At 38.5% G+C, this 18,386-nt stretch overlaps 1 protein-coding gene across 1 annotated transcript in view; it reads right to left on the reverse strand.

Annotated features, from left to right (window-relative positions):
• Positions 1-18,386, reverse strand: part of LOC122550067 (amyloid beta (A4) precursor protein-binding, family B, member 1 interacting protein) — a 108,864-nt gene that overhangs the window by 11,479 nt on the left and 78,999 nt on the right. Inside the window, exons 8-11 of the mRNA XM_043690561.1 lie at positions 15,896-16,039; positions 15,112-15,222; positions 7,316-7,414; positions 4,505-4,619 (exon numbers count right to left, since the gene is read on the reverse strand). Of these exons, the coding sequence (XP_043546496.1) occupies positions 4,505-4,619; positions 7,316-7,414; positions 15,112-15,222; positions 15,896-16,039 (469 nt within the window). The remainder of the gene's footprint in view (positions 1-4,504; positions 4,620-7,315; positions 7,415-15,111; positions 15,223-15,895; positions 16,040-18,386) is intronic.

The raw sequence follows: 18,386 nt of genomic DNA on the forward strand, positions 1-18,386 counted from the left end.
TGCTCAGTGGAGTACACCTATCCCTTTCCATCACTAAAGTAAACCTGACAGAATTGTGATTGCTGTCTCCAAAGTGCTCACCTACTTCCAAATCTAACACCTGGCCAGGCTTGTTACCCAGTACTAAATCTAAAGTGGCTTCGCCCCTTGTAGGCCTGTCTACATACTGTGTCAGGAAGCCCTCCTGCACACACTGGACAAAAACTGACCCATCTATAGTACTCATACTGTACTGTACTGTAGTCAATATTTGGACAGTTGAAGTCCCCCATGACAACTACCCTGCCCCTCTCACTCCTATCGAGATTCATCTTTGCTATCCTTTCCACTACATCTCTGGGACTATTCAGAGGCCTATAGAAAATTCCCAGCATGGTGACTTCTCCTTTCCTGTTTCTAACCTCAGCCCATACTACCTCAGTTAACGAGTTTCCAAACATCCTTTCTACAACTGTAATATTGTCCCTGATCGACAATGCCACACCTCTCCCTCTTTTACCATCTTCTCTGTTCTTACTGAAACATCTGAATCCCGGAACCTGCAACAGCCATTCCTGTCCCTACTCTATCATGTCTCCGTAATGGCCACAACATCGAAGTCCCAGGTACAAACCCACGCTGCCAGTTCACCCACTTTATTTCGGATGCTCCTCGCGTTGAAGTACTTTCCTATCTGTCTCTGTGTCAATTGTAAATTTAGTTCCTATGAATCAACTAAATCATTAATGTGAATTATAAAAAATAGTTAGTACCTCAGCACAGACCCCTGCAGAACCCACTCAGTACATCCTACTAATCAGGAAAAGTCCCCATTTATGCATACTCTTTTTTTTCTGCTAGCCAGACAATCTTCAAAAAAGATGGTCTGTTAATTCCCCATATCATGTGCTTCAGCTTTGCGTAATAACCTTTGATGTCAAATGCTTCTGTAAATCCTTATAGAATAAATCAACAATTACTATTCTTTAGCACTAGATTTGGCTGCAGCTAACCAGTCAATACAATAAGGACATTAAACACATACTTTGCGTGATTGATTCCAGTTACAAAGAAACAAATTCCAGATTTCAGGAATTTTACTTGTCTCATTTTCAAGCCGAAAATTCAACAAAATTTTCAAGATTATGAAATTTGTGATAATGGATCAAAACTACGACGTATCCATAGGCATCTTTTTAAAAATTTAGTTCCAATATGTGTGGTTTTTAAAAGAAAGACTGTGACAGAAACACTATAAATTCAAATTCCATGATTGCCCAGCAAAGTCCTATTCGAACATACATTTAAATGTCAGGAAAATTCAAAATAGGGACAGATAATAAGGGATCATTGGTGGCATGGTGGCTCAGTGGTCAGCACTGTTGCCTTACAGCACTAGGGACCTGGGTTTGGTTCCACTCTTGGGAGACTGTCAATGGAGTTTGTACGTTCTCCCTATGTCTGCATAGGTTTCTGTTGTGTGCTCTGGTTTCCTCCCACAGTCCAATGATGTGCAGATTAGGTGGATTGGCCATGCTAAATTGCCCACTGTGTCCAGGGATGGGCAGATTAGGTGGGTTAGCCATGAGAAATGCAGGGTTACAGGGTTAGGGTAGGGGGATGGGTCTGGTTGGAATGCACTTCGGAAGTCAGTGTTTGGGCTGATTGGCTTGTTTCGTGATTCTATGATTACTCCCTCTCAGCAGAAAGCCACTTCTTATAGATATATCTGTTTACTCTCCAGGAATGTACAGAAAAAAGGAGAAAGAAGCCCATTTCAACTGTCCTGGTGTGTACTAATGGAACTGACATTATTGTATGTACCAGCCTGCATTTGATCATTAGATTGTTATGAAGGTCACAGTTGAAGAACTGTATGGCAGCTAAAGACTCTTCTCACTCTGTGTGCTGTAGACTAATTAACAAATTAACAAAGAAACTTCATTCAACTTACAAAACCAGGAATACGAAAAATCAAATGTTCAGTTACCAGTGTCTATATTACCAATAACCTACATTGCAATGGTTAACCATTCTCTCTTTTTGAACAATTCAGAGACTGATCTGCATATCTTTTAACTTTTCTTTTTGGAATCACTTAATCTCTAATCTGTGTGTGCTGTATTGTGTTGCATTACTAATTCTTTTCGTGTATGGAAAGCATAACTAAATTGGTTCATTTGGCTGTAGGATAAAAATATCTATAAGGAAAGGGATCTTTTAAAATCAAGCTTGTTGCAACCAATCAAAAGGGCTGGTGAATAAAGAAGAGGAGCCAATTCATCCCTCCCCACTCTTGGAGTTTAGCAGTTTACAATATTCTGTCTGAAACTGGAACAAATTAGGACGTTTGCCCAGGTCTTGATGTAACAAATTGACCACGTTGATCTAAATAAGTTGTTCACTACGGTTCAAATGAGAAAATAAATGATAAGTAAAATAAACTGGAATTTTTTTATCCAAAGGAAAGTAATGATGAATTTATTACTAGGAGAAGATGATTGAAACAAACATTAAACATCAATTTGATATATCAGTTGGATGTCTATTTGGCTCTGTGGGTGCTACTTTTGCTTAAGAACTCAAAGGTTGTGGATTCAAGCCTTCCTTCAGGGTTTAGTTAGCTACTCTAAGCCAACATAATAGTACTTTTGTGGCCTGTTTCACATGAAGCTCTTGATGCTTATTTCCTTGAATGTAAAAATAATTAGGTTAATTAGGAATTGTCAGTATGACTTTGTCAGGGTGAGTGGTGCTGGAGAAGCACAGCATGTCAGGCAGCATCCAAGGAGCAGGAAAATCAATGTTTTGGGCAAAAACTCCTTACATGTTGCCTGATCTGCTGTGCTTTTCCAACACCATACTCTCAACTCTAGTCTCCAGCATCTGCAGTCCTCACTTTTGCCTTTGTCAGAGTGAGGTCGTGCTCAACAAATTTGTTAGAATTTTTTGAAAAGGGATTGTGTGTATGATGAGGGAAGTTCAGTTGATGTGATTTATATGGATTTTACAAAGATTTTGACAAGGTCTCACATGGGACTCTGATTGAGAAGGTTAAAACACATACAATTGAGGGAAACTTGATGAGATGGATCAAAAGCTAACTTAATAAAAGGACACAAAGGGTAGTGGTAGCAGGCTGTTTGAGTGACTGGAGGCTGATGTCCAGTGTTGTTCCACAAGGATCAGTACTGGGACCCCTTATTGTTTGTTATATACATAAATGATACAGATGAAAATGTGGGGGGAATGTAAAGCAAATTTGCAGACAACACCAAAATTGTTAGACTGGCTAATAGCAAAGAAAATAGTTGTGGGTTACAGGAAAATATAGATGGGTTAGTCAGATGGGCAGACGAGCAGCAGATGGTATTTAATCCCAATAATTCCAAAGTGATTCACTTTGGAAGAAGAAACAACATGAAGGAGTATTTAATAATAACGGGACACTGGGTAACTTAGATGAACAGAGAGATCTTATTCACAAATCCCTGAGGTCAGCAAAGCACATGAGTAGGATAATTAAGAAAGCTTAAGGGACACTTGCTTTCATCAGTCGTGATGTATAGTATAAGAGCAAGGAGGTAATGTTGGAATTGTACAGAGCATTGCTCAGGCCACAGCTGGAGTACTGTGTGCAATTCTGGTCACCTCACTACAGGAAGGATGTGACTAGAGGAGGTACAGAGAAGGTTTACCAGGATGTTGCCTTGAATGGAGCAATTAAGCTATATGGAGAGCTCGGATAGGCTTGAATTGTTTTCTCTACAGTATAGAAGGCTGAGGGGAGGCATGATTGCAGTACATAAGATTGTGAAGGGTATAGACAGGGTGAATAGTGAGCAGCTGTTGCCTTGGCTGAGGAGTCAATCACATGAAGGCTTAGTTTTAGGTTAACGATCAAATGATTCAGAGGGGATTTGGGAGAAAATGTTTTTATTCAGTTGGTGGTGGAAATCTGGAATGCACTGCCTGGGAAAGTAATGGACACTGTAAACCTTACAAGCTTAAAAAAAAATTTGAATGAGCACCTCAATTATCATAACATTCAAGGATATGGGACAAATGCAGGAAATTGGGATTAGCGTATTTTTAATGGCAGCTATCTTGCTGCAGATTTGATGGGCCAAAAGGCCTTTTCAGTGCTGAATGAATCGATGAATCTATTATATTTCACCCTCAATCAACACCAAAAATATCATAATAACTGCATTCATAATATTTGTGGGACCATGTTGACTTTTCTTATTAACTACAGTAACTGTACTTCAAAGCAATGTATTGGGTATGAAACACTTAAGGATACCCTCAGAATGTTATAAGGTGCTGTACAAATACAAGTTCTCACTATTCCAAACCAAAAACATTGAGAGATATAATAGTTGGTGATCTATTTATGAAAACAAAGCCAAAGAGTTTTCTTTTCCTGTGAATAAAAATGAGATATATCACAAAACATTTGAGACCAACAGCAATGCACAGATATTAGAAAAAGTCTGGAAACTAAACAAAAGCATAGATGTACCTGGAATGGTGCTTGTAGTTTTGACAGCTTCTACATTTGAAAAATTTGTCCATCTTGAGGCCAAACCAGCCCTTTGTACTGCAACTTTGTAATTGTCATACAATGTTTTATTGTACTAAAAACAGAAAAGAGAACCCATTATCCTCCATGACTGAGACAGTGAGAGAAATTCTTTATCCATCAGAGTGTCATTCTTTGTAAACCAATGTTAATCATTGATATTGGTACTGGCAAATCCCTTGTTGTACAGGTGAATTTGGTTAATGCAAATAAATTCTGGCCAAACAACTATTTTTCAGTTTATATTTTTCCTAATCTACGAGTAAGATAGACAGCGAAATTGTATTCCTTCCTTATAATATATTGAGATGGTAAAGTTTTAGGGATCCTATAGAAAATGAGATTGCATATATGGAATTGCAGGATTTGTTAAATTGCCCAGCCCTCCAAAGGAAATGACAAGGGAATACTGCATGTAATAGGGCTACACTCATTTTTATCCCATGATGGTAAAACTATGCAGAAATTGGAATTGGGTTGGGATTCCCAGTAATGGGTCCCAATTGCCATTTTTGTGGGCTTCCAAGTCAGCCTGACTTGATGAAACTTCAGATTTGAAATTTTATTAAACTTAAACTTTGCGGATCAAAATTTTAGCAGCACAATCATCTCACTCTGAAGCCAAAAACATTTTATGCACTTAAAGGAGGACTTTGTCTTCAGTATTTAACAAATTATTTTTTCCATAAAACCAATTTTATATTTAAATGATATAAAGTGGTGCAATGTCATACACCTTTCATGCTATTTCTTCTAATATCATTATTTGAAATGATGTTAATGTGTACAGGCATTAATATTTTTAAAAAAGCTGATTTGGAGCATTCACTCAGACAGAAAGAAAACAGCCACCTGCTCTTCAAATCTACTAATTGGCTGGCTAACTGTTGTAACTTTATAAAAACAAAGGCTGGCTTTTTGCAATTTAGATAGATTTTATTATTTACATAATTGAGAGTTTGTTTTGACAGCTAAGGCCATTAAGAATGTTTGGCTTAGTTTCAAAATCATTTACTTCAATGGTAAGCAGGGGCGTGGCTGTTTAGACTGATTGATGAAGGGCTTTTGCCCAAAACATCGATTTTCCTGCTCCTCAGATGCTGCCTGACCTGCTGTGCTTTTCCAGCACCATTTAATCTAGACTCTGATTTGCAACACCTGCAGTCCTCACTTTTGCCTGGTTGATTGACAGTTTTAAGAGTTTATTAGAAGATGAGCTGGCTTTGTTGTACAATGGAAGAGATGCATTTTAATACTGATATACCATTGGAAGGATTTTAGTTTTTTGAATGATCTTGGGTCTCTTTTTCAATTTGAAGTACCTTTTGAATGTGAGTTCTATTTGATTGTTAGAAGAACTTTTTAAATGTCTATTTAAAATCCTTCTCATTGGTATTACATGCTTACTGAAATCTGCATGGTGGATACTGAATAATTGGGGTTATGTGGGTTATGGGTGTGCAGGGACCTAGTTAGGCATGTGTACTGTTACATGAACATTAAATGGCCATAGAGGCAAGAAGGACAAATGGGACATATGATTGTGTGTAGTGTATGGACATGGTGCAGGTTTCATACTAGACATAGGGAGCATATGTGAATGGTTGGGAAGTTGAGGGACTGAGGCAGTAAGTGTTGAGGGTTTGTGGAAATGAAATTCAATATTTCATTGGGTCAATGTCCAAGTAAATAGAGTGGATATTCCAAACTGCCAACCTTGCCTTTCATTCACCACTGCTGAATTAAATCCCTTACAAATCCAGCCCCTACCTCATGCCCTCAGTATAATCTCATTCCTTCTCCATCTGTTCTCCTTTCAGCTATGGTCTTATATTGCAGGCTTTGCCACTAGGAATTCAATTTGTCAGTCATTTTTACCAGACCAGACTAATATTCAAGACCAATGACATCAAGCAAAATGTGCAGTAAAATAATTGCTTCACAATAACAAAACATTGCAAGTTGCTTCACAAAGAGAACAGGAATAGAGGACAATAACTGATGTATAGCTTTTTAAATGTAGAGGGAGAATTCACAATGCAGTAGATTTATAAAGGAGTTCTAGAGATTAAAATTAAGATATTTGAAGACTGTTAAAGAAACAAAAGTGGTGGTGGTAATGAGGGTATAGGTGAAACACAACATTCACAATGAAGGTAACAGTGTTTCGCATTAGTTGCACTTTGTATAAATTGACATGGGGGCAGTCGATAAGTACATTGGACAAGTTGAATCTTGGACTAACAAAAGGGTGGATAAGAACTTTGGCACTTTGTTAGGGCCAGGGTGAAGAGTAACCCACCCAGACTCATTTCCCCCTGATTAATGCTCCTAACACCATGGGCAATTAGCATGGCCAATTCACCTGACCTGCACATCTTTTGGAATGTGGGAGGCACCCAGAGGAAACCCACACAGACATGAGGGAGAAAGTGCAACCTCCACACAGATAGTGACACAAGGTGGGAATCAAACCTGGTTCCCTAGCACTGTGAGGCAGCAGTGCTAACCACTGAACCACCGTGCCATCCTCTTGGTAACTGGTTTTGGGAGTGCCAAGAGTAGTAGTAGGTTCTACGCTATTTTCAGAAGGAGAGAACAAGATGAAGAGGAATAGCTCAATGAGGGAAGATTATAGCAAAAAAAAGTAAAGCACTTTAGAAGATAAGGGTTGTAGATGCTAGTCCTTTCTGACTAATGTCCCCCTTACTCTATTTAAGTAATAAAATCATTGTTTCCATTTTCACTCACCTTTCCTATTCGTATCCCTGTTATCCACTGTTGTAGAGCCCAGGGATCATCGCAGCACAGATACTTGATGTATTGTGACTCTTTCTGAATCTGAGGGTGCTAGAAAATTGGATTGATCATTAAAGTTTGTGCTAATCTCTAATCTTTTAAAAATGTTATGCATTCAACTGTCGGATTTTACAGGCATTTAAATCAATTGTTTTGAGAAAGTCACCTGGGCAATCTGATGGAAGTGAAAGACATTTACTTCTTGTGGAGGTTTCATTTGAACAAAGATGACCAAATTGATTATCAAATCAAGACAATATATATCTTACAGACTAAAAAAAATTGAGAAAAATCGAATTCCATTGGGAGGAAGTGCAGTTGCATGAAGCTAGAGCTTCAATTGACTGGTCAGTTTTTTTCTTGTTCATTCATGGGACATGGACATATTGGCTCGCCCAATATTGCCCACCCTAATTGCCCAGAAAGCAGTCAAGATTCAACAGCATTGCTATAGATCTTGAGTCACATGTTGGCCAGATCAGCTAAGGACATAGGTTTCCTTTTTAAAAGATAGTAGTGAACCGGATGGTTTTTCTGACAGTCAACAATGGATTCATGAGGCATCATTGGACTCCTAACTCCGGATTTTCATATATTAAATTCCAATTCAACCAACTGTCTGGGTCCCCAGAATATTACCTGGGTCTGTCAACTCGGTAAAGTTGTGATAAAGCATTCTGCTATTCAATTCTTCTAGATTTACTTTATGGAAGAGGGTCATGCTTGTATACATACTTACCAGTTGTGCAATACATGCAAATCAAGTAACAATTATGCTGATATTATGGCTCAAATATGTGTTTTAGTTTTATTGATACAGGACATGGAAATTGTAACTTTGTAAATATACACATCGGAGCCGTATATATTTGGGGTAACACGACCATGCTGTACTGCTTTCATTACTATTAAGAATTGCAGGTTAAAGATCCCAAAAGAAAATCTGCACACGATCGCTTTTGTCTGAAAGCAGAAAATCATGATGCAGCATCATTTACACTCCACATGATAGTGGAAAATATTTCAAGTTGTTATCTCAGTAGCTCAAATTACTGGAAAGAAGGTGTTCTACTCTAGCTGTTAGACAAATTAAACATATCTCTACTAGTTCCATAAAATCCAGGCAATTATGCCTGACTGAATATAGTTGCACATATTGCTATCATGTCATAAGTGTTATTTTCTAAGAACAGTCTCTCTTCTGTAAGTACTCTGCAGAGGTGTATTCTGTACCACTAATCATTAGTATGCCCAAGACAAAGAAGATTGATGGCAGCAAGCTACCTCCAACCCTTATCCAGTACCACAAATTGTAAAAGATGGCAAATACCAGAAAGTGCAAACAGCGATCATTGAAGAATATCACACAGTTGCACTGGTGCAGAACTGACCCAGGCCATGAAGAGAAAAAAATCCAGTTTACCACTTTAAGAATATTACTGCTTTAAGAAGAGCAATAAGTCAGCAGCTGAAGCACAATTGCCAACACAGAGAGAGAAATTGTAGCATCTGTGGAAGCAGCACAAAGGCAAACTCAACACTCCAAAGGCAAAGCTTCATTCAGAGGCTGGTAAGAAGCTAATGAAACAGAGAAAATCCAGCCCCACTTAGAAAATACAGACACCTTTGAGATTTTGGCAGTAAGATTTATTAAAGCCACAACCAGGGAATTTTATTTTTAAAAATGTAAAGAAGAAAATGCTTGGTGTTTTACACTTTGAAAAGTGAGAAAATATTATGTTTTCAAAGATGAGCTTGGATAGCAAGTTGGCTGCAGTAGGTGAGGAAACCTAGAAGAACCAGGAGCCATTATCTTGAAAGTTAAAAAAAGAAAGATCTGAAAAAGACAGGAAAGCCTAATAAGAAGAACAAGAACATAGTATGTAGAAGAACAGATTCACACAGCTTGAAAGCAATAGATCACTACAGAACAATCAGGAATATAATTTAGAGTAATTTTTGAAGAATTTGGTAGAGTATTATAGAAGAACAGAATTAAAAAGACTAGCAAACAATCGAAATACTGTAACATTGCTGTGGTATGGCATCTAACAATCTGTGCAGACATTAAATTTCAAACAGCATTATTGATTAAAGGACTACAAGCTTAAAGATTTAATGCTGTGTTGAAATGATACAGATTACGATCAATTGGCACTTTGAGAAGAAATCAAAAAGATGTAATAATTACTATCAGATTCAGGGTCAGAGAAGGACCATACAGAACACAAGACTAAATTTCATAGTAGTGACAATTCTTGAGGTACAGCATTGTTTTAAAATTAAACACTGAGACTGAAGCTAAGCAAGTGACTGCACTATTATATTCATTCGGGCTGACTATGGATGATGTTATTAACTGACAAAACATCAAACAAAGTATAGAAACTTTGAAGATGTCCTAAAAGACTTTGATAATGATTAAATTTTAAGAGCAAACCGAAGTCTTGAAGGAGCAAGATTTAACAGAGAATTCAGCTTCCAGGAGAAGTCACAGGCAACATCAATAATTACTTCTATCGATTGGTGTAAAACTGTAAATATGGAGTATTGAAACCAGAATTCATAAGAGAAAGAATTGTTATTGGAATCCTTCGTGAAACTTTATCAGAATTTTTATAGCTGGAAGAAGGTTTAATTTTGGAGATAGCTGTTCAAATCATGCTGAAATCATAAATCAGAAAGTCTCTCAGACCTCAAGAGGGCAACAGAATCTTTGGACTTTATAAACCATGGGCTGTCTAGAGGATTATATGATAAGCCTGCACAGAGAATACACTAGACACATTTTAAAAACAACATTGTCAGCTCTACTTCCAACAAACACTCACAGGCATAGACCATGTTCAGCCATCACTAAGAAATACTACATTTGAAAAACTGTAGGTCCCTTCCAGAATATGTGCAGAAATAAAATACAATTTTAGAGCAATGGAAGTACTAGTGGTCACATATATGAAGAGATCTGCATGGTAGAACACCACCATTATAAATTATACCTGCATTTGACCAGATGACTCAATTGGCGACATTTCTAGGGAAATTAACTAATCCAGAAGAGACAGAACTTGTATAATTCAATGGCTGCCATGTTGATTATCTGCTTGATATGGTAACAAGATTTTAAAAAAAGAGTTTAACATCCAGGAGAATCTGTACACAACTCCACTAATCACCTAAATCCACTTTTCACCTCTACAGATTAATGAAAAGCTATGAGTATGGAGCTATGAAATCAGAATTTACTAGAGACAGAATTGTCGTTGGAATTCTTACTTAAATTTTGTCAGATTTCTTACAGTCCAAGGAAGGTTCATCTTTGGAGAAAGTTATTCAAATTATGTTTGGCATATTGACAGATCCTGAGAGTGAAGCCTAACACTAGGGAAATGGTGACATAGCGGTACTGTCTGTGGCCTAAAAGTCCAGAGGCTCAGTCTAATCCTCTGAGTACATGAGTTCACTTCCCATTATGACCCCGATGGGAATGTGAATTCAGTTGATAGAACTGGAAAATAAAGCTAGTCACAGTAACAGTGCTATGAAACTATTGTAAAAACCCATGTGCTTCACTATTGTCCTTCAGGAAGAAAATCTGTTATCCTCATCTGTTCTGGCATACATATGACCCTAGACCCCCAATAATGGACTGATTTTTAGCTGCCCTCTGAACTGGACTAGCAAGCCATCAGGTAGACCAAATGCAGGCCTCGTCAGCAATGCTGATAACATATTTAAGAATCAAGGAAGTGTTACTTTCCTAACAGATCAGTTACTGCTGAAGAAGCAGAAGATACCGCTTACAGAGATAAGATTACATGGTGTATGTGGAATAGCTTCAGAAGCACATTGTGCAATACAATACACATTAAAGAACTGAAAAAAGATGACATTGTAATTGACAAACTTGAGCCTGCATGCATATCTCAACCTCAACTTCATAAGGAGGAGTAGGAGGGAATTGACAACCTCCCAGAGAAGTACTGGTCCAGAAATAAACAGCTATCTAGACACTAGGCCATGAAAAAACTGTTATTGATGAACTAGTCGAGAGATAATCAGAAAAAGGTTGGCATCGTTAGCCTTCCTGAACTCATGACAGAACTCAAACAGACAAACAGCTCAATGTGATCACATACAGTGGCACAAGAGAGCTGTCTAAAATTGCCAACATAGAGAATGCCACATATTATACAGAATTAGTGGAAATGTTCAATCCTCCATCTTCTAAAACAGAACAGTCAATGCCAGTAACAGAGAGAGCACTGAATGAGCTGTAATCTTTCAGTAACAGAAGAGAATCATAGAGTCATAAAAATTTTCCTTCATGATCAAAACATCCACAACAGGTGGCTAAAGACATCCAGCTTGATTAGCGACCTGAGGGTGATAAGCTTTGAAACATTAATAGATCCAGGACACAATCGGGAAGATGAAACTGCCTTGTCAAAGTGTCCGGAGTCTTAGAGATTACCTCTTCCAATTACAATATAATTGATAATCCTGAAATCCAGGAGACCACATGGAATAATGTATTGATTTCAACAGAGCCTTTGCCTTTAAAGAAGAAAATTGAGGAAATTATGGGTTCTCCAGCTGAGATAATGTTGTAACAATAAGGTTGATAAAGAATGATATCCTCCACAAAGCATATCCAAGAGACAAAGAAGCTCCAGTGCAGAAATGATTGACAGATCAGAGCAAGGATCACTAGTCTTAAAGGAAGAGACCAAGCACTTTCTAGGTACAAAGTGAATGTGTTCTGAGAAAAGTGTCAAAATCTAGACTATTTGCATTTGTCAAGTTAGAGACTGAAGTGAAGTGGGAGATGAGATAGTAATGTGTGAAATTGACTTACTTTCATGATTTACAACAGACTGACTCTGAGGAGAAAAGTTAAAGGGGAGATGTTGCATATTGTCATGGTTCGAAATGGATTAATATTCAACATTGGCTTTACCCATTCTATTGATATCACACACAGCTTGCGGGTAGAGACGCGAAGTTCTACTTTAACTTTTGGAGGGAACAGGTGTATCTGTACCAACTTCCTTAAGTCTCAGCAATTATGCCAGACTAATTACAGTTATGTTTATTGTTCTTATTCAGTAAATGTTTTTATCTAAGAATAGTGTCTTTATTGATAACATTTTGGTGTTGTACCTTCTACTACTACATGGTAGACAGCCCCAAGACAAAGCAAAGACAAAAGAGGATTGGTGGCAGCAAACTACTTCAAAGGACCTTGCTCAGTACCATATTCTGGTAGAGACGGAAACTAGCAAAGCAACATGATCAACTGGGAAAATATCACAGGGATGGCAATGTTCTCAGTACAACCTGTATCAAAGACCTGAGAAAGAGAGACTGCACATTCCTGTACTAACCTGAGAATGCCCAATATTCTGAAGTTGCAGTCAGATTCAGGTATAATATAAAATCCCTGTATAATAACATTAAAATTGATCTTGCCTCAATTGGACCAGGCTTATCCTTTTCCATAACTATTGTAAAACTAATATAATTATGGTCACTGGTCCCAGACTGCTCCCTAACTAGTACCTCAATCATTTGCCCTGCCTTATTTCCCAAAAAAAGGTCAAGTTTTGCCCCATCACTCGTGATCTACATATTGAGAAAATTTTCTTGAACACCCTTAATAAATTCCTCCCAGTATAAGCTCTTAACACTATGGCAGCCCCAGTCTATGTTTGGAAAGTTAAAATCCCCCATTATTACAACCCAATTATTCTTACAGCTATCTGCAAACTCCCGACATATTTGCCACTCAATTTCCTGCTGAACTTTGGACAGCCTATTGTACAATCCCATCAAAATAGTAACCTCTTTCTTATTTCTCAGTTGCACCCATATAGCTTCACTGGATGAATCCCTAGGAATATTGTCTCTAAGTACATCATGATGTTTTCCCTAATCAAAAACACCACTCCCCCTTAGAACATAGAACATAGAAGAATACAGCGCAGTACAGGCCCTTTGGCCCTCGATGTTGCGCCGATCCAAGCCCACCTAACCTATACTAACCCACTATCCTCCATATACCTATCCAATGCCCGCTTAAATGCCCATAAAGAGGGAGGGTCCACCACTGCTACTGGCAGGGCATTCGATGAACTTACGACTCGCTGAGTGAAGGACCTACCCCTAACTTCAGTCCTATATCTACCCTCCCTTAATTTAAAGCTATGCCCCCTTGTTATAGCTGACTCCATACGTGGAAAAAGATTCTCACTGTCGACCCTATCTAAACCCCTAATCATCTCGTACACCTCTATCAAGTCACCCCTAAGCCTTCTTTTCTCTAATGAAAACAGCCCTAAGTGTCTCAGTCTTTCCTCATACGATCTTTCTTCCATACCAGGCAACATCCTGGTAAACCTCCTCTGCACCCGTTCCAGTGCCTCCACATCCTTCCTATAGTATGGCGACCAAAACTGCACACAATATTCCAGATGCGGCCGCACCAGAGTTTTATACAACTGCATCATGACCTCAGGGCTCCGGAACTCAATTCCTCTACCAATAAAAGCCAGTACGCCATATGCCTTCCTCACCGCACTATTTACCTGGGTGGCAACTTTCAGAGATCTGTGTACATGGACACCAAGATCCCTCTGCTCATCCACACTACCAAGTATCCGACCATTAGCCCAGTACCCCATCTTTTTGTTATTCTTCCCAAAGTGAATCACCTCACATTTAGCTACATTGAATTCCATTTGCCACCTTTCTGCCCAGCTCTGCAGCTTCTCTATATCCTGCTGTAACCTGCCACATCCTTCCTCACTGTCAACAACTCCTCTGACTTTCGTATCCTTCGTCAACAACTCCTCCGACCTTCTCTTTTGCCTCCCTTTCTATCCTTCCTACAGCAGCTATACCCCATAACATTGAGCTGCCAGTCCTGTCCCTCCCTCAGCCATGTTTCTGTAATAGCTATGATCTCCCAGTCCCATGTTCCCATCATGTCCTGAGTTCATCTGCCTGACCTATCAGGCCTCACGCATTGAAATAAATGCATTTTAATTCATCAGTCTTCCCTTGTTTTCTACCACGCTCTTGCCTTCCTTGTCTATTTAATTGCTATCTTTAACTTATGGACCAGATTCAACTTTCGCTCTTGTCTCACTACTGCTTGGGCTCCCACTCCCCCTGCCAGGCGAATCTAAACCTTCCTGAGTAGCCCTCGCAAATGTCTCTGCTACAATATTGATTCCCTTCCAGCTCAGGTGCAACCTATCCCTCTTGTACAGGTCATTTCTGCCCCAGAACAAATCCCAATGATACAAACATCTGAATCCCTGCCCCTTGCATCAGCCATACATTCATCTGTACTATCCTCCTACTCCTACTCTCACTCGCACGTGGAACTGGGAGTAATCCAGAGATTATTACTTTTGAGCATTTTGCTTTAATTGCAAGTAGAATCAATGCACCACCAATTATTTCTAGTATCTACACACTTACAAGTAAGGAACATGCTTCTACTTATTATGCCAATTGTCAGCCTCAAGAATTTCTCAGCCAGAGGAATCATGCATTGCAACAGTGCTATGGTTGTGAAATGATCTTATCCCCTCTATCTTGATTTAGTATCACAGTTGATGTATACAGTTTGCAATTGCATGTTTAATGCTTCCAAATTTCTGTTAAACTGATAAAACAGTTTTTAACAAAATTAGAAAGATAAAAGCAGCTAATGTTTTAAATATAATTACTGTGTTTACCTTCAGTACAAAGCAGTGGTCAGTTGGTGCTTTGTATTTCGCCTTGTAATTCACTCCATAGTAAATATTGACATTCTCAAACTGGATGAAGCAAACCAGATCACGAGATGTCTGTTGAAAAAGTCAAATCATTTAGAGCATGTTTTCAGATTTGATCAAAATTCTCATTAGAGGAATTCTTCACAAACTCATTTACATCTTCCAAGCCATGACTGTGACTAGCTAGAGGAGAAGACAATAGATGCATGAGAAGACCACCATATGCAAGTACTCCTCCAGGCCATGTCTGAACTAGTCACTGTTTTTTTTATTGTCACTGGCTGAAAATCCTGAAACTCCCTATCTGTACTGTCAGTGTTCCTACACCAAATTAACTGCACTGTTCAAGAATGGATAACAAATGGATAACAATCAACAATGGATAACAAATGCCGACCTTGCTGGTTATGTTCACATCCCATTACAGAAGAAAAGAAAAACAACATTGTAAGTGACCAGAAGACCCAATGTTGATTAATAGATGCATTTAAGTTCTCTGCGGGATGTGCTACTGTCACTAAGGTGGAGTATAAACATCTGTAATGCTTTCTTTTATTAGGACTGACGAAGCACCAGCCCTTCCTTGCTAGAGAAGTGCATGCTGTCAATCTTTTACTGTTTTTCATTTTGGCTATAGGTACCTCTGACCCCTGAACGATGATTTCAGCTATTTGTTTAAGCTCTACTTTAGCTTAAATCTCATGAATATTCTTTTGGCAAAAAATGCATCTTTACAATTTCTGACCTTAGTTTTTCCTTTAGGAACATAATAAATCCCTGAAGCTCGTAGGAGAAAGTATCGACGTTTCCACGACTTCTTTCCATCTTCTTTTACACAGAGGGCTCCTTCAAGCTCTGGTACAATGACTGATGTTCCACAGAAACATTCCTGTGTGCACACATAAATTTAGTTTATGTGATGGGAAACATTAAACTTCGAAAGTATGTTCTAATAAAACTAATAAACATGAGTTACAGGTGGGTCAGATGCTCAAAGTGGGATAAACTAATATGCTATAATTCTCTAGGGAACTGAACAATCACATTTATCAAAATGATACAATCAGGAAACTGAAATGCCTGAAATTGAAAACTCTGAGCTAACTTTATTGGATATGTTTCGTACTACTTCTGAACCAAGAAGATTTCAGGATGAAATTTTAGTTGTGCCAAATTCATCAGGACAAAATTAATCTTAGAGTCTTTGGACTAGTGAAATTGTTAGGACCTTGAAGATATATAGATATATAATCTTTCTCTCTTTCTAATGGAGAGAGATGCCCATGGTTCTTTCTGGATTATGGTTAATTCCTCATTGATCATGTTGAGGGAACTATCTTTTCAGTGTCATGCTGGTGTCACAGTATCACAATGTTAATTAAAATAGATTATGTTATGAATTATAGGCCTATTTTTAAGTTTAAAAAATCCCACAAGACAATCACCTTTGTTATTGTGTGAAACAAAGGATTTAAAACAGATTACAGTCAGGGTTTATAGTACACTTCAACAAGGGAAAGCATTCTTTAACTGACTGCTTATTTTAAAGCTTGCAATTCAACCCTAGCTTATTATATATTCATTCTGTCCTGTTGGCTTATGAAAAGCTTGTCAGCTGTACTCTGAAATCTGGAACTTTACTTTGCTAATCTCACACATAAAAGAAAGAATTAACTTTCATGTTGCACCTTTCACAACCACAAGAAGTCCCATATTGCTTAATTGTCGAATAAGTAGTTTTGTCATAGCAGCAACTCCAGCAGGAAAGACAATAGTATTTTTAGGAAAACATGGGAGGAACTGATCTTATTAAAGTATTGGAAAACCTCACAAGAATGGACTTTTACAACTGATTATCTGTAATATCTAATAACTGACTTTAATTATTCGTTAGTTTCATATTACCCACAGTTGAATGTTCAAAGTACACTTCCTTGGTTTTCTTCAGTGCGTTTTTGAAATGGCTCAATGATTTATATTACAATCAACATTGCATATGTTGCAAATTTAATGTACAAGTGCAGATAAATGATACTCATTCACAAGTAAAGCCACATTAGACACCATTGAGTCTGGAATGTCTCTATGTAGGGGACAGCATTGAGAATGAAAAGCTCTCCTCCAATATTCATTGACCTGCTAAGGAAACAAATCAAAGAGTAACCCTTCTTCAGAACTGTTCATAGTGTTATGTCTTGTGCAAAACAGCCCAACACCTGTTTGGAATTTTATTCTTAAATACAGATTGATCACAATCTAGTCCCAAAGCAATTGAAAGGGAAGCAATAATATATCTGTATTTAAAGCCATTAATGATGCCGGGCCTTCATTATAAAACATGTCATATGCTAAATATTCTGCAATGCTTTACTCATTTATCTGGTGTTCTTTTAGTTTAGATTCTACTATGGCTTGAGTCTTATGTTTTATGGGCTGAGTGCTAGTTGTGTCATTTTGTTTGGAGGTTTTTTTTTGCCGTGAGGCCTAGTGAAATATCTCACCATACCTTACTAAACTCACCTCATTCATCACCTGCCTCACCCTTATGGCATCTCTTTCAATTGATTCTATCCCCATCTTACCACTCATCATTCCCAGAATAGCTTCTCACACAATGGATATCTACCCAAAGACCAGCATTCCTGGATCTGGTACCATATTTAAAGGGCCATTGTGTGCCTGAAGAAGTACTGGCTTTCCAAAGCTGCTCCCTGCTCAGTGACAACTGTCACTCTGAAGATGTCGGAGATGCCACAATTCTCTGACAGGGCCCTGAAGGTCCTGATGGTTGAGGTGATGCAGATGACCAGCAGAGAAGACCATGACACCAGGATCTGGCAGCCTGGTCAGAGATCACCACCCAGGTCAGCATGGTCTCTGTATTCTGGAGGAATGGTCAGCAATGCCATAAGAATGCCAATGACCTCTCCTCTGCTAAGTTTCTTTCCAATACCGCACACTCACTTTGTCTCTGCTACTGTAGCCACATTCCACCAAGGCTGTACAACATCTTCTCCCTTACATGCTGTCAACACCCCCAATCTTATATACTTCTAATCCTGCATGGCATCTGCATTGTACATTCACTTATCCGCAACACCTCACCATCTTTTGATGAGCTGCACCAGCACTAAAAGCTGAGCCAGTCATTTTCACCACACTCAATAACTTCCTTTCTCTCAGTCCAGGAGAAGACAACACATAAGAGGGCAGACAGTGATCAGATAGGTGGGAGG

This window comes from Chiloscyllium plagiosum, chromosome 5, assembly GCF_004010195.1.
Source record: "Chiloscyllium plagiosum isolate BGI_BamShark_2017 chromosome 5, ASM401019v2, whole genome shotgun sequence".
Lineage (NCBI taxonomy): Eukaryota > Metazoa > Chordata > Chondrichthyes > Orectolobiformes > Hemiscylliidae > Chiloscyllium > Chiloscyllium plagiosum.